The sequence below is a fragment of the Caloenas nicobarica genome, chromosome 13, assembly GCF_036013445.1.
Source record: "Caloenas nicobarica isolate bCalNic1 chromosome 13, bCalNic1.hap1, whole genome shotgun sequence".
In the NCBI taxonomy this organism is placed as follows: domain Eukaryota; kingdom Metazoa; phylum Chordata; class Aves; order Columbiformes; family Columbidae; genus Caloenas; species Caloenas nicobarica.
This window is the reverse complement of record NC_088257.1, coordinates 11,721,652-11,739,150: the sequence shown is the minus strand read 5'-3', so window position 1 is coordinate 11,739,150 and position 17,499 is coordinate 11,721,652. Positions and strand designations below refer to the sequence as shown.

General features: G+C 49.3%; 1 protein-coding gene across 1 annotated transcript in view; it reads right to left on the bottom strand.

Moving 5' to 3' along the window:
- Nucleotides 1-6,446: 6,446 nt before the first annotated feature.
- Nucleotides 6,447-17,499, bottom strand: part of PDLIM4 (PDZ and LIM domain 4) — a 52,234-nt gene continuing 41,181 nt past the window's right edge. The window contains exons 4-7 of the mRNA XM_065644344.1: nt 17,170-17,348; nt 14,525-14,682; nt 10,232-10,352; nt 6,447-9,316 (exon numbers count right to left, since the gene is read on the bottom strand). Of these exons, the coding sequence (XP_065500416.1) occupies nt 9,112-9,316; nt 10,232-10,352; nt 14,525-14,682; nt 17,170-17,348 (663 nt within the window). The 3' untranslated portion in view covers nt 6,447-9,111. The remainder of the gene's footprint in view (nt 9,317-10,231; nt 10,353-14,524; nt 14,683-17,169; nt 17,349-17,499) is intronic.

Sequence of the window (17,499 nt, the reverse complement as noted above, 5' to 3'; positions counted from 1 at the left end):
ACTGGCATGGGAAAAACTAAGCATCTGACACAGCTTTAGAAATCAAATGTGCTCGCAGCCCCTGAAAATCTGTGATTATCTGCAGCCCAGTGCTTTTTCCCAGTGGTGTTTATGCAACAGACAAGGTCAGAGCAGACACTGCTGAAGGAGCCTGTAGCAGTCTGGCCTCGGGAGAGGAGCTTTTTATATTCCCGTTTGCTATCTGTTAACTATTACTGTTTCACACGTGACTCTTGGCTTTGCCTGGAGCGAGATATGTAGATAGCTGCTAAAGCCATTTCAGAAATCTGAGCAACACTGTCATCTTCTGAAATAACTCAAGGGGCACTCAGAAACATGGTGGTGTTTGAAATATGCACAGCACTTGACTTGCTTGAAGGATTCAGCTCCCTGGAGGGGTACAGCAGGGTGCCCATTCAAAAATGGGACAGTTTGGCTGTGCAGAGCTGAGGGTCCCTGTGCCGGCAGCGGGTGAGGGCAGGCTGGGGAAACATCTGTCTGGCAGGGATGATGAGAAGGTTACATAGAAGGTAAAGGCACAGACCTGGAGCAATGGCTGCGGCAGTGCCCGAGGAGGAAAAGCAGATGGCAGCATTTATCCGGGCCAGGCAGAGATCTGCTGCTCCTCAGGATAAGAGACAGAGAACCAATGTCATGCAGAAAATGGGGCAAGTTTAGATACCTCCTGCCTCGAGAGAGGCTGGAGGTGACATCTCACTGCCAGGCCTGAGCTAGCCCACAGCCAAAGCTGTCCCCAGTGATAAGGGTGGGCGGGGGCGGTTCGGGCAGATCAGGGGCTCGCAGGCAGCGGCAGGCAGCCTGCCCCGCCCTGGAGCTGTGCAAGAACCACAGCAGAGACAGGCAACACATGCCTGCTCCCATGAGGAAATGAGGAACTGGGAGTGTATTGTCTTAAGCATTAATGTTAATGCAATCTTAATAATTATTTAGTCAACAGTAGTTGTTTACAGAGGAATAATTCGCAGTGCTCAGAAATAACTGTGGTGGATCTGCAAATTTAATGTATCCAGAGTAGGCGGTAGACATAGATGGCATATGCAAGTTTACCTGGTTTGCGGATGAATCCTTAATGTATTATAAATTTCAAGCATTCAACATGAAAACAGTAACAGGTTTTCTCTTACGTTGTGAATTTGCATAAATTAGTAGTTATAGAAATACCTCTAGTTCTTGCCAGCTCTGCCCCAGCACCACTAACTACTGCATACAATCATTTTAGCCCAGAGCGATGCTGCTCTCCTGCCAGCCTTTGCCAGGTGCTCCCCAGGTTGCAAACCCCACTTATCATCCAACATTTGGGATGCTTCAGCCCAGGCATGGAGATTACAAATGCCACATGGAATTAGCGGCCAGTAAACGGCTCGGGCAGTCACAGAGGAAATTCGCTGTAGCGGAAGGACTGGTCCTAATTCTTCCAAATGACCCCTCTGAAAGCTGTCAGTGCATTTCACTACAACCTGCTAAAATACACTTTCAGCTATTAAATAAAGAGCAGTGTGTGGGAAACAAGGATGGAGAGATTCCTGTAAAGTGAAATCAGATGCTGAGGAGCTGGCAAAGCAAAGGAGTCACAGGGGGAGAAAGAGCGAATCTTTGCATAGTTGAGAAACCATCTTTTGTGCAAATATTTTGTTCTTGTGCAACAGGATTTTCTAACGTGGCCTAAGCCAGTCAGACAGGGGTTGGTTGGGGAAGTGGCACCGATGGGGTACTGCAGTGCTGGAAGCTGCCCAGTGGCTGTTGAGCTGCCTGGCTCCTGCCATGTGCAGTCCCGTCACACTCACCCTGCGACACTGCCACCGGCGTGGCTGTCACCGGAGCTCCTGGTGTGCCCTGGCTCAGGGTGGTTACTGCTCATGGCAGCTCCACTCTCCCTCTTCTGCTTGGGCAACGCCCCTCTCAAGGGATCCTCTGCCTTGCTGGGACTGGGTCACCCTCCCAGGAGGCACCTTGAGAGCTGGGAATTAAGAAAACACGTGATAATTTAGAGTTCTGTAATTCCATGTTGCTTGTGTAGCACTCAGATCATGTGGAAGCTTGTTAATCGATGGGGCAAAGCAAAATCCATTTTGTAAGTGTGTTTACTGAGTCTGCAGAGTGTCCTCCAAGGGATTCCATGCGTGAGAGCGCAGTATGGCCGTGCTCTGCCCCAAACCCTGAGCTTACACTCCTGCCTGCTACCCGCCCTGACACGGCTGGAGCCGGTGCTCATGTCCATCAGGGCCATGTCTCACTGGACAGATAGCATCTGGGAAAAAACCATCTTTGGCAATGCTGGAAAAGACTCTTGGCTCATTCCAGCCTTGCTGCTCTCTCAGCAGTGCAATGCGGCTGTGTGTATCCACAGAGCAGGACTGAGAACTGGCCAGTGCAATTCTCACTTGAAACCATATTAATTTACAGGGCTTGGAGCTTTTAGGGGCAGTTGTGGCCATCGCTTTCCAGTTCCTGGCACTAGTGCATGAACTTTTCCCCTCCTAAGCAGAGCTGGGCAGACAAGCACTCAGCATCGTTATTTTTCAGGCAATCATATTTGTGGTAAGAATATTATAACAGAGATGGACCAGGGCACCTGCCTGTAGCACATGTGTGAGGATTTGCAATAAAACCCCCCTAAAACGCATCTATACTCAAGTGGAGCTAGCTTTCCCAAGACCATCCATCATCCAATCACCAAGGACTTCAGTAATTTTACCTGGTGTAATGTCACTCTGGTCAGGTAAGGTTGGCCTGGTCAGGGTGCCAGCCCTGCCAGCTGGCACCAGCACACGCTTCCACCGTAGCTCTGCAGCAGGAGCAGATGCACCGAGGAGCAGCATCACCCCATCCTGCGTCCAGGTCCCCTCGGCCTTTGGGGCAGGACAGAGCGATGTGGGTCAGGGCACAGTGACTCAGTACTTAAAAGGAGCCTATAGGAAAGATGGGGACAGACTTTTTAGAAGGGTGTGTTACAACAGGACAAGGGGTGATGGTTTTAAACTAAAGGAGTGGAGGAGATTCAGGTTAGACATGAGGAAGAAATTTTATACTGGGGGTGGTGAGAGCCTGGCCCAGGTTGCCCAAAGGGGTGGTGGATGCCCCATTGCTGGAGACATCCCAGGCCAGGCTGGACGGGGCTCTGAGCAACCTGATCGCGGTAGAGATGTCCCTGCTCATGGCAGGGGTGGCACTGGGGGAGCTTTGAAGGTCCCTTCCAACACACGCTATTCTGTGATTCTATGTGGGTCAGGGCACAGTGATGTGGGGCAGGGCAGGCACGGCTGTGTCAGAGCACAGGAAGGCAAGAGGAGAGACAGGACGTCTGACAGCACCCAAGAGCTGAGCGGACGGGCTCAAACCCATTGCTGCTACTCACACCCGGCTCTCCCAGCCCAGCCTTTGCTAGAGGTTTCTCAGAAACCCTCCAGGTGGACCTGGCTGTTCCCACCCGGGAACCACCCCACAATGCTGGGAATCTTCACAGCGCAGGTTCTCCTCCCATCCTACCTGAAACCGCTGGATATTTCGGTTTCCATCGCTAGATGGTGCAAGAGACAGGCACAGGGGCCGGCGGGGCCGGCGGGGCCGGCGGGGCCGGGCTGGGGCTTGGCCAGCCCCATGCCCCTGCACCACAGGCACCCCATGTGCCCCTTCTGCTGCTGTGCACCCTACGTACCCCCTACACATCCTATATAGCCCCACGCCCCCCCACTTATTTACTAATACCACTATCAACCCTCTGCATCCCATACATTCCTCTGCACGTCATGCAACTGATGCACGCCTGTGCATCCCATGCAACCCACAGATCACAAAATCATAGAACACCAAGTTGGAAGGGACAGTAAGGATCATCTGGTCCAACCTTCCTTGGCAAAAGCCCAGTCTGGACAAGCTGGCCCAGTATCCCGATGTTGGGCAATCTACCACTTCTCTGGGGAGATTATTCCAACAGTGTTTGGGAAACACCCTGGTACATGATACCTGGGGAGCTGGGAATTTCCAACCAAGGACAGATTAAATGCCTCCTGAGAGGGATGCAGGTGCTGCCTGAGGACAGGAGCAGGGACCAGGTGGCCTCCTGAGGTCCCTTCCAACCAGCTTTTCCAAGCATGGTGCTCAGAGTCCCCCAGGTGAGCACCAGCACCACCATCCCATGGTGCCAGCAGCTTGCGTCTGCTCTAAACCAGTCAGCTCTGGGAGGACAGACATCTGCCACTAATCCCCCAGCACCCCTTGGGTGAGGAAGCAAAGAACTAAGCTGTTTATTTAAAAAAAAAGTAGCAGCTGTTATCATTAACAAACCTAAAAGCCTGAAGCATGCTTGAGCAGCATCTTTGCACAGCAAGAAAGCGATCCTGTGCACATTAACTGCCCAAAGCAGCAGTGCTGGCTGCAGCCCAGGCTCTCCCCACTAGCTCTCTGTACACAAAAGAACCGCTTTAGCACTATGTAAAAATTCAAAATATTTAAACACTGAAGTGCAAGAAGCTGCTCCAGGGCTGGGGGAATCTCTGTGGGTGTCTCCTGACAGCTTGTGCTTTCCCAAGGAGAAAAACAGAGGCAAAAATAACTGGCAGGGGAGTGCACTTACTGTTTTGTTATACACGTGGGGAAGAGTTTTCCCTAAAGTAATTAAAGTAGCCTTTTTCACACATGAGAAAGGGAGGAGAGGGAACTTTTGCAAAGACCCTCTTTCCCTTTACCTCCCCTCCTATGGCACAAGGACTTTTATCCTAATACAAATGTAACCAGCTGAGGTTTTGGGTTTTTTTTGTTTTTTTTGTTTGTTTTTTTTTTTTTAAGGTCCCTGGGGCAGCCATCCAATAACAAAAGCAAAGTTAAACAACTCCAAACAAAAGCAGCAGAAGAAAAGGGGTGTGGTAGTGGAAATAATGCCTGGCTAAGTAGGAAACTTTAATGATGATACATGGAAAAAGTTAAACAATTAGAACTTGAATCAGTTTGGCCCTAGTCCCACCTCATTTAGTTAATAAACAGTGCCTTTCATTGTGTTTGATCTTATATATTGCTTTTTTCCAACGCAGCTCAGTGAAGGCTCCCAAGGTTGGGCAGGTCAGATCAAGGCGGCTGTGCCAGGTGCCCTGTGTCCCCCTCTCTGGTCTCGCAGTCAGGGATCACCCCAAGAGCTCAGTCGCGGGACTGACGCCTCACAGCAGCAGGGGCTGGATATCACAATGCCTATAACATAGAAACACATCTGACGTATCTATGCATTCGAGGGTGAATGGAAAAATCACTGGCTAGGGAGTCATAAGCATGTTAATTATTTGAATATGCACAGAAATTAGATGTGGAGTTCCACTGACCCAAACTTTATAAAGACCTTTCATGCCACATGTGGATCCTCTGGGGCTTCATCTTTTTAAAAATCTTTAAGCATGTACAAGCAACAAGTTCCATATATGAATGCTTTCCAAATAAAACCTTTTAGATTAAATATCTGCAGGAGGCACTTAACCCACATTACTTCCGACTTTCCCACATATCAGTGAATTGAATACCAATCAACCACTAAAACCAGACCTATTGAGATTTAGCTACATAAGCAAACCTCTCTATGATACATCAAGCCTGCCCTCACCCTCCTGATCCCCATGCTCTTGCCACCCATCAGTTTTTTGCTGTTCAAGGGTCAGCAGTGGTAGGGTGGGACAGGGATTTGGGGACCAGTTCTGTGCCTGCCATGCTGATGTTACAGCTCTGGGCTCAGGCAATGAGCCTGAGCAGTGCCACAGCCAAAACTGTGCAAAGGGATTCTTAAGAGCACTGTTTGCTTATGGCTGTACTGAGGTTTACATTATCCTTGGGCAGAAGGATGTTTTCCAGCTTGGGTGCTGCCCAGATCCCTCCCATGGTGACAGGGCAGGTGACACCCTCAGCCCCACAGAGCTGCAGCTCCCCGACAGCCTGGGCCATCAGGTGGGAGATGGTACCCTGGGAACAGCCTTACGCACAGGCAGACGCGATAAAGCTCTGGACCACTGCAGGGTGAGGGTAGCCAGCCACCCGTGGTTGTTCTCATACTGGGCAGGGACAGGATGGTCCTTCCCACCTCTGCACCCAATGCATGCAGGGTCCCAGGAAGGTCTTGGGAGTTAAAAACGAAACAAATACAAAACACACCAAACAAACCACAACATACAAAAAACCCCAAACAAACAAAAAACACACCACCCAAAAACACACCCCAAAAAACCCCCACAACAACAAAAACAAACACACCAAAAGAAGCCCAACCTAAAACCAAACGACACCCCACCAAAATACAGATCAAACCTCAAACAAGGGTCTTAATGCCCAATGCCCTGAGAAGCGCAGCTCTTTGTCTCCAAGACGCTTTTTAAAGTTTATCCAGCGTCCTCCTTATCCGGATGCTGAGTGATCCCCGCACGTACAGGTGCTGCCACGGCAGAGACCCAGCCAGGGACCGTGCAAAGGCCACGCTCAGTAACGCGAGACATAAAACTGACAATACAACTTTATTTTGTATTTCATACAAACAGCACTCTCCTCCTGTTGTACAGAGTTAAATAGCGTTACCTGGGGACACGGGAGCCTCACTTGCGGCAGCTCCCACAAACCCCATAATGTCAATGACACAGCCTAAAACCAGGAAGCAATGCGCCCCAGGCTGGGGTTGTGCGAGGCGGCTCCAGCTTTAGGCTCCTTGGGAGAGGATCAAAGGAATTGATTACTCCTAAGAAAAGATATTATGAGGCAACTGCATGGAAACATTGATTTCTTGGAACTTGGTTTTAACTTTAATGAAAAGCCCCATGCCCAGTGCTCCCAGTGCTGTACTGGTGCAGCAGCCAGGCAACCCCGCCAAGGATGCCCTGCCAGCAGCCTGCTCATGCATTCAAAATGATGGCAATTAAACCATTTATGAATTTCGAAGGTGTCCTCCATGCCAGGGCTGCAAGACGCCTGGCATCCCCCTCAGCACAACCAGATGGAGTTGAACAGGGGACAAGAGCTGTAGAGGGTGACGCAGCCCCAGCTGGCAGCTGCTGCCATATCTAGGTGGAAAATGGGAAAAGCCTCCAGGACTGTTTGTGTCTTGAGTTTTCCATCGCTCAGCTGAGCTGGATTCAGTCCTGCATTTGGGGGAAAGCCTGAACTTTAACACAACAGGCAGCAGAGCTCAGCCCAGCAATGCATGAGGTTAATGGAGGAATTCAGAACAAATGTTTCTGACAATCTCTGACAATCTGCCAACTAATGAGCTCCAAGTAAAGGCCTGAAAACAAGGGCAGCAACACTTCCCACCTGATTATTGTTAGTCTCCTCATCATTTACAGTTGTCCCAAGTATTTCCCCTCAGATGGTCCAACCTACCAAGCTAGGCTATGCAAATACAAGAAAAACAAGGCTCAGCACTGTAATAAAGTTTTCCATGTGTTTCTTGTACTTTAGTAATTAAAAATCCCAATGGCAGGAAGGGCAGGTGAATGTTGTGCTGGTAGCAGGAATGCGCAGGGCCAGCATCCCTGGGGCTGCCAGGTGGTACCCAGCCGGGATGCAGGCTCGGGCAGCCCAGCCCTGCCGAGCACCGGGCAGGAGCTGCACCATGCAAAAATGTCTAAATGTGGCCACGTAACACCCTAAAATCCTTACTCCCTCTGGGGTGCAGAACCTGTAGGAAGAAATCGCGTGCCCAGCCCTAACCAAGATAACACTCCCTACCCTCCTCCAGTCCCAGATTTCTCAGACCCCTGTTATGGAGAGCCAGAGGGGAAAGAATGCTTTGGCCATTGCCCCATCTCTTATTTTCCTTTTCCACGGAAGGGAAATGAGTACAGACATTTCTTTTCCAAACCCGGCCTCCCTCTCTCACATGAGGAGCAGGAAGGAGACTGTTGCAAAGTAGAACCACCCTCATGGTACCAAACACACAGCTCCTATCACCACCCACAGTGGCACCCAGCAGCTGGGTGACAACTCTTTCTCTCCCCTCCAAAAATTAACAGGAAAAAAAACCCCACAACATTTCTCCAACAAAGCAACATCCCAAGATCCTCAGAAACGTTTCCCCATCAAATAAAGTGGATGACGGACCTGGCTGAAAGTGCAGCCTTGGGATACAGGTACAAATCCAAACCTGCTGCCTCTGGACTCCAGGCTCATATCTAGGCTCACCACAACTCCAGTTACTTCCTAAGTGCCTGGAGGGATTTCATCACCACCTCCCTGGCAGACCAAGATGGTAGCAGTCTGGGGATCTAGAAATAAAGGACTAAAAAATACTGCAAAAGCTGGAGAAGAGTCAGAACAGCCAAAGCAGGACAGGTGTGGGGCAGGAGTGCAGGAGATGGGAATAGCAGAGGTGGGCTCTGTGCTATTTCAGTGCCCTATAAAGGTGTTGCTCGGGTGATTAGATGATAGAACAACTGAATTAGGAGTGAAAGAAAGAAAAAAGCAAAAAGGCCCCTCATCACACGCTTAGTGTGGAGATCTCTCAGGGAACTTGGATCAGTCCGTCTCAGCCTTGAACAGCAGTGCCCCAACCTAGGGAATTTCACAGCAAATACTGTTTTAAGAGATTGCCCTTTCTGGGCACATCTGCTGGGATGGGGCTGAGCCAGGGACCCTGACCCACTGATACCACATCTCAGACTCCTCAAGGGGTCAGTTTTTAATCCTTTGGGCAGCCGGAGGGCAGGAGATTAAGGTCAGGATATAGGAGTCAGCTTCTTTTGTTAAAGTGCCTCTTTTCTTTGAGCTTTTAAAACATCTTCCTTGCTTTTTCAGAAGAGGGGGGCAAAAAAAAAAAGGAATACTGGTTTTATATGAAACAGAGTAGAGAATTAATCAGTATTTACACAGATCATGGATAAGGTTATGGCACAGACTAATAACTCAACACGGCAACCCAAAAAAGCAGAGTGTCAAAAAGAAGGAAAAAACCTGTTCGTATGCTTTCAACACCATCCCCTGGAGATCCCAAGTGTAAACGGTTTTATCTAGGAAAAGGCATTTTAACTTGGGCTTTGGCAGTCGGGGTTGATTACAGCCACATTGCGCAGCCGGCGGGGAGGACGTGGGTGGGCGCGCAGCCACCCGACCTCTCCAGAGCGCAGCCCGGGTTTAGACAAGTTCGACTTTGGCGTTGGGATAAACAGCCACCACGTCATATCCCTCGGGGGGCTTAACCCTCTCCTTGGCGTGCGTCTCGCAGTACAGCTGCTCCTCGATGAAGAAATACCCTCTCTGCTTCAGGTTGAGGCCGCAGTCATCACACATGAAGCACTCAGGGTGGTAGAGCTTGTCCCGAGCTTTGACGATTGTGCCCCTGGTGAGAGATGGGGAGAGCTGGAGTGAGACGGGGCAATAACCAGCAAAAATAGTTTTTCCTGCTGCCTTGAGTAAATGGGGTGAGTGAAGGAAAGCAGCAAGGGTTTTATGGCGAGTTCCCATCCCAACACGCCAGCCCACCCAAAGCTGCCATCCCACTCCACTGTATTTCTGCGGCAAGGGATGCTCCATTCCCATTTATCTACAGCCTCTGCAGCACCGCACCACAGCTCGATGTAAAGCTGAGCCTCGAATATCATACTAAGCCCAGATCTGAATATCAGGAGCCGCATCCTCCGAGTGCTGCCAGCAGGGCTGGGGACATGGGCACCACGGCTCGCGGAGCAGAGACCCACAGCTCACAGCACCAGCCAGAAACACTGTTACAGGAATTTACAGAGCAGAGCCAGCCAGCAAATCTGGCTTAAGCAGAACGTTAATTACAACAGAACATAAATTGCAATAACATGAAGCACAAAAGTGCCTATATTCCCTGAAGTCAGACCCAATATCCACCCGTCTGAGAGTAACTCATTAACAAACAAAAAAAATCCAGAGACCTCTTCTACTTGAACCTCAAAGCATTTCTCTCTCTGCAAGGCAGTGAAAAAGTGTCAGCGCTATTCATGGTCCCTGGGCAGTTACTATGATAAGCAGGGCAGAAACCATCCCATGAATCATCCCTGTTTACTGCAAAATTCCCTTAAAAGGGGCAATCCAAACCATATTCCTCAATTCCAGGTTTATATATAAGGTTAGCAAAACCCAGAAAGGGATTCAAAGTATTCTGCTAGAAATTCCAAGATACTCTGCTGTAAATTCTAACCCACAGGTCTGGTAGGACCTGACCCAGCTGCGTCCCTACATCACCATCCCCACTGAACCGGAGGCCGTGGCGAGATGTGACACTTACACAATGCCGTTCCTGCAGCGGGTGCACTCGGGGAGCATCTGCAGCCCAGACATGGCACCGCCAAGCTTTGGCACTGGGGACTTGATATTTCGGGGGTTGCTCAGTTTGTCGAGTTTTTCACCTGCCAAGAATTTTAAAACAGTCACAAATTAAAAACTTGTCCTCTTGGGGCTATTTTTTTTATCCCTAAAGGAGTCATATGAGCCTCTGCCTGTTACAACAGAACCTGCAACTTGCTCGTAAGGAAGTAAAAAGCAAATTAGTGAGATCAATTATCTCAAAAGTCACACAGCACTCAGGTTTGCAGACAACCAGAGGATGCTGTGCTGACCCCTCTGCTCATCCTAATGAAGCATGAACAGTGGCAGAAGCTCTTGGCTGCATCAGCAGATGGTCTATCCATGCTCTGTGACAGCACCAACTCAGTACTTGTCTCTGCTCAAAAGGCAAAGTAGCCTTGATCTAGAGATGAGAGATTAATTTGGCTGCAATGCTATCTAGTGAGTTAAAGATAAATAGCAAAAATCTCAGAAAAGCTCCAGAAAGAAGAGGTTCTATCACACCAACATTTCAGGTGCACTTGGTAGATCTACCATCAGGCAAGGAGATAAAGATGAAAGCCTTTTGGAGAATTAGGCAAGTTAAACCAAACAATAATAGAATTACATGTATTTTTCTTCTTAGCACACTCATTTAATCTCAAATAATCTGAAATAAAATATTGTGATAGAAGATAAGGTCTTCTATGGCACCAAGCCTCCTTTCATAGAGGTCCAACAACGGGAAAGGAAGGAATGAAAGTTTTGCGCATACGAACAATATCAAGGAAAAGTTTTCAGTGTTGCAGTCCCGCTCCCTACACATCATCTATCATTTGCCATCGCACTTCAGACAATACAAACATGCTTGTTGCCAACCACTGTGACACTTAAAAGCTTCTAGTATTCACCGCATGGTTTTTCATGGCTCACAACTGACTGGTCTTTTGGGCATTTACTGATCTGTCATTCCTCTGTGATGACTTAAGGTTATAGAAAGGAGAAGCTCATGAAGAAGGATAATGTATTTTATTCCATCAGCTGACACAGTTCAGAAAAGAAGCAGAGGAACTCATGGATGAATAAGCCATTCTTTGGTGTTGGGCTTCCTACGCTCCCCAAGCTTCCAGGGTATTTCAGGCCATGGTCAATCTTCAACACACGCGTAAAGCCCACGATGCCCAGGAGGTCTCAGCAGGGCCCAGGCACTTTCTGACCCAGTTGTCCATATGCGCTGCATCGGTTTTGGAAAACTCCACTTGGATCTTGATCTGAAGCATCCACTCTGGCTCCAGGAACATCTTCGCATTTCCCAAAATGAATTGTTAGGACCTGGAACCAGTGCATCATCACTGGTGGTCGCTCGCTGATCCCATGCAGGTTCACACAGTATGTTTTATGGGGCATTGCTCGACCGAGCTTCCTTCCACTGAGAGATCCCCATTCCCCCGTCCAGCACATCTCAGAGCACCCACTGTCCTGACCCTGTCTTGCCAGGGCCACCCTGGGGACACACAGGGACCCTCATCCAGCAGATCCCATCTCTCCAGCTGTGGCTCTGACCCAGCGACCAACACTGCCAATGGTCCCAGCCAAGTACGTAAAACCAAAATAACTGATTTCCCACCAAACCTCACATTCCCAAGACATAATATAGGTTGGAGATGCTGAGCACCTCGGTACATGCAAGTCTGCCTGCCCAGGAGCAGTCGGGGCTGCTCCACCCCAGGGGTCCCCAAGCACTCAGATGGCTCCAGCCAAGCTCCCTTGTCAAGTCCTTCCGCTCCCTTGCTGGGAATAAACCGAAATAACTGCTCGAGCTGGCGGCTTCCCCAGCATGAGATACGGACTAGACACGCTCATCTGCCAACGTCTAACAGTTAAGCTGTCGCTGTCTCTCAGGCAGAATGCCTGGCTAAGCTGCTTTAAAGGGGGCGGGGTGGGGGAAGGAAAAAAAAAGACATATTACAGCAAGACAAGCCCTGCAGAGAGCGCTCCCAAAAAACTAATCATTTCTTTCTATTTACCAGTCCACCACCTCTCATCACATTTTTATGGTCCTCAGCAAGGCAGCGAGATGCTTTAACTTCACAATCTTAACCATCACCATCCCCGTTTGCAGCTGCAGTGCTCATCCTTGCCTCACCAGGGACACCTACAGACACTGCTGTGATTCCTCCAGATCTCAGCAGGAAGCGTTGCTCCTTAAGGGTGCGGGATGGGGCTGGTGATGCTGAAGAAGATACAGCTTCCAGCAGAAACACCTTCCACATAAAACAGGTCATTGTCTGGGACACTCAGCTCTTCAGGAGAGGAGATCCAGACTTTAAAAGGACAACGCATAGCAGGCTCAGGCAAAAGTATGTAATTTTAGGCTTAAGGAAAAAGCAGCAGGGGTGGAAGCTGTAAAACAATCTAGCAGAAACACTTCTGAGGATTTCAACCATGCCGAAACAGCGCAGAGCTTCATGCCAGGAGAGATGCTTTTCACTTCATTTCTCATCCCTTATGAAATAAACACTGAGAGCGTTGTAAAGGCTGACATAGGAGCGAGCCTGTGCCTGCAGCCAGTCACACGTCCTCGCAGCGCAGCACAGCCAAGAGGGCAGCAGCCGGTGGCAGAGCCCTGCAGGTGACATCTCCAGCCTCCTGGTACCCATCAGCATCCCCTCAGCCTCAGACTCTGACCAAAGATGCAGGGGCTGCATCAGCGATGGGCTGGCTCTGAGACACTGCTGGGGTGAGCAGACACCCAGGACTGGCTGGGACAATCCCAGGGTCTGGAGACTGTCCTGGCATCTTTTCATCCTCCCCTTTCCCCAGCCCATCCCCTTTTCTTTCTTCCTTCCCTGCAAAGGGCAGCGCTGGGTTTCTGCCAGCCCAGGGCTGCAGGATGCGAGGGGAGGCAAAGTTTCAATTTTGTTCCTTTTCCCTGGCACAGAGCAGAGAGAAAGGCAGTAGTGTTATTAACTGGGATTTACACAGTTGCTTCCTATTTGCGTCTTCCTAATGAGGAGAGCCCGGGGGGGCAGCAGACATCACCCCGGGAAGCTGCTCGTGCTTGCTCTCAGTGAAGGTGCAACTGGAGCCTGTAATTAACAGCAGTTTTCCTGCCAGCTAAGGAGGGGCTATAATATTTACACGCAGTACTTCCAAGGCCGATCCTAATCTCGTGCTTTGCAGACATGCCTCAGTACCACTGAGAAAACTAAAATTGGTGGAAACTCTCAATTCTCACAAGTTACCTGTGATAACGCTTCTTGTGAAGCAAAACCCAATATCCTTGTAGTCAAAGAAAAGGGTTCTCAGTCATTTTATATACACAGAAACTGAAGTGCAACAGCCTGACTTGCTGCCTCTCATGGCTTCATAATGAGATTTGCAGTAGTTAGTATTTTCCCATAAAATCTAAGTTCCTGGATTCACATGATCAGATAATGAGGCTCTTGGAAGGAAGCAGAAAGAAAAGTCTTGCCCTAATGATTGTAAAGCAAAGCCTGAAAGTTCGAATGTAAAAGCCCCAATGGACTTAAGGTTGAAAGGCAAATAAAAAGAACCTGAAATGTATAGTTTGGGGATCTTATTATTTAATGCATGGAGTTGGCTCCCGCCTGTGTTAACGACAGGGGCCGGAAGCTGTGACAGACCTGAGAAGTGAGCCAAGAGCTCCTGATCTCTATCCCTGCACTACTGATGACCATCCCATGTCCTTATGCAAATGCCATTTACTTAAACAGGCCTATGGTTCTTCATGGTGATCTTACGCAACCACTTTAGGTCATTACATTTCATAAACGATCTCAGGAAAACAGCTGCCATGTAGAAGCTGTTTGCAAATCCTATTTTCACACGATGCTCAAGTAATCCACAACATTTGTTAAGCCCCCAGATGCTGGCCTGAGCATCTGAAATCCTGATTTGAAACCTGCCATCCCAGCGTTCCCCCTCACAGGGTGCTTGGACGCCCCTGTGCTAAGCTGAGCTGCCTCAGCACCCAACTGACATGCTGTAAAGTGACAGAAGAGTTTGCGAACCCACCCCACCAGCTATCACAGATGGGTCCTTCTGGACATCAGCAAGGGAAGGAGCAGGAGGTTAAGTTTGCAACAGCAACTTGGTGGGCGCATGGCCATGGAACAGGGTACAGAGGGACTAAATGATGGCTCAAGTCCCATGGCATCGCAGTGCCACAGCCCCGGTCCTGGGGAGGTGTAGGGGACTTGTTGGGACACACAATTGGTGACAACCTCCTTACCATTCTCACCAGCCTCCAACATGCCCTGCAAGTATCGGAAGGATCCAGACTGCTTAGGCTCCGAAATGGGCTTTTCATAATCCTGAAGCATCTTGTAGACATCTGACTCCACATCAATCCCATTTCTGCTCCGTGGGAGAGACTTCAAGGGGTCAAGGCTGTTTTAAAGAAAAGCAAGGGAGGCTCATGTCAAACAGAAACAGCAGTTGTCAGCACATCAGGGAGGTACTGAAATCTCCGCATTCCCACAGATTCGTGAAACACCTCTCTGTTCCCAGGCGTTTCTCTGCCTGGAGGTACGCCTGTCCCCGAACAGCCACCGAACCAGGGAAGTTAAACTTGTTCCTGTTCAGCTGCGATTGAGCAACACAGCCAGGGCTGGCCCTGTTACCAGATGCCTTCAGGAAAGAGGGCAGCTGCTTACAAGCACTGGAAATCGCTCTGCCACACATGGAATTTATTTGAGGGAAAAAAAAGAAAGGTAAAGCAATGCATTTCATTAATTATGTAGGGCCAGGGAATCCACCCACTCCTTGTACCACTGCTAGGGCATCTGGCATGGGGAGAGCGGGTGCTGCTGCCAGGCACAGACAGGACAGCAAGTCTCCTCACCCTCCACAAATGCCTCTTTTAAGGTTAGTGTTTCTGTAAGTGACTCCATTAAAAGATCCATTTCATTACCACAGAACACCAGGTTGGAAGGGACCCCAAGTATCATCTGGTCCAACCTTTCTTGGCAAAAGCACAGTCTAGAGAAGGTGGCCCAGCTGCATCTTAACAGTGTCCAATTGCGAGAACCAACCCACAGTTTAAGTGAGAAACACCCCCTGGGGCTGCACAGCACCGAGGACGGGACACAAGAGCAGCCCCACAACTACCCCCCAACCACATGCCCACCTTCAGCATCCAGCCCCGAGGCTGCTCCTTGTCTGTATGTGGCATGACTGGGGTATGCCAAACAACGAACAGTCATTTAAACCATCACTCCAGCTCATTTGATACATCCAAACATGAAAAGCGTAGTTCGGATAAAAAAAAATATTTCAGGTGCGTGTTTAAGTGTCCTGCTAAGCAGAGATGAATTCGTGCTGTTGTGCTTTGCTGAGGCCCCACAGCGCAGCTCCCTGGGAAGGGGCTCCCGTTCCTTTTTAAGGAGAAGGTCATCAAGGTCATCATAAAACCAATAAAAATAGCGAGAGCCCCAAACCCCAGACAGCTTAACATATTTAGCCATCATCTGACTCATTTTCTCCACTAGCATTATATTCGTGCCCACTTAAAAAAATTAAAAAATCACTTTCAAACAAACCAACCTCCCCCCCCGCAAAAAAACACCACAAACAAACAAAACACACACACCAAAAAAACCCACCACAAAAACACCAAAAAAAAATTCACTTTCGAATAAAAAAACAAAGCTTCATTTTCTGGGAGGGACCTGCCAGCTTCTCAAGACGAGGGCCCGAAGTGCTGCTGCCGAGGACCCATCCCCACGACTCCCGGCCAGCCCAAACCCTCCCCGTGTGCCCCCGGCGCCCACCTGCCCTGCCACAGCCCTCACTGCACCCACTCACACATTTTCAGTGAAAAGGGGCAGGTTTTGACGAGTCCAGCCTGATCAAGCACAAATTCAAAGAGAATGCACTTCTGACCCAATTCTACTCAAACACCCAAGCTGATCTCCTGGCTTTTGGCTCACACACCGATAAGATCAGATTTTGTTCTCTGTGTTTTTAGTGTGGTTCTCTTCTTTCCAACTTCATTAACTTTCCTGGAACAGCACAGGGAATAAGCTGGCTCACAGCAGCACTGAAATATGAATTCGTGCAGGCACAGAGCTCCTGAGCTGAAAAGAGACTCCCTTCACTCTTCGTATTTGCTACAGACGTTACTTTCTTGCAAAATATTTTGCCAGTCTGGAAAAGCATAAATCAGCAGCAGCGTAAACCATGAGAAAGCACTGCAGTCCACAACCTGGCCCGTCTCAAAGTCCGAGTTATCCACCCAAACCATTCTTGGCTACACAAAAGCTTTTTCTTTCCTCTGAGCATTATTTATTTCCCAGCCTTCCAGACAGCTGCATTGAGCAGACCGTACATTTATAAACATCCCAGTTTACCAGTTGCGGATACCTCCAGCTCCCAGACCAAGCGATTGCTCCTGGGTCTGTGGCGGCGTGATCCCCACTCCTAGTAGGGCAAAACCCTCCAGCCTGCCTTGAATATATACTTTGAAAAACCAGGACACTAACTTCTGTGACACTCCCTGGCATTAATCCCAGCCTGGGGACTGGATCTGATGCCACTAATCTACCTACCCCCATCAGCAGTAGAAGGATCTTATGGAGATCTGGAAAACCAGCACCTTCATCCATCTCTGAGATAAATGGCTGAACATTCCTTCAGCATTACAAGCTTATATTCAGTGTTGCAGTTGCTCTATACATACATAAGGACATTTTCTTCAGAATTCAGCATCTCCAACCCCTGTGCCCTTTTTTTTTTTTTTTAATTTTGTGTGTGTGTGCATGTATCTGGAGCATCTCTGAGGCTCCAGGAGCACCACAGCCTCAACGCACGCCCCTGAAAACTGAGTCTGCAGCAAGAGCAGGGGGATCTGGAGCAGAAGCCTTGCTCTGGTCCTACCTCTGGGCAGGAGCGATGTGGAGCCCACTCAGCTGGGCTGGCAGAGCCGCCTCGGAGCCGCTGTTGGGGTAGAGCCGGGTCGGGTGATGGTGCTGCATGTTCAGCATCTGCTTGTTGTCCACAAGGCTGCTGCCAGCCCCATGGGGCATTGACCTCCTGCTCTGGGCAGGCCTGTTGTCCTGGAAGAGAAGAAAAAGCAGTAAAAAATAAAAACTCTGAGATTTATAGTTCTTAGTACGATATGCATGGAGAGACTGTATTGGGGCAAGCAGTTTGCAGTAATAATGTTTTATACGTGCTGTGGAAAATGGAGATAATGCAATGGGAAAA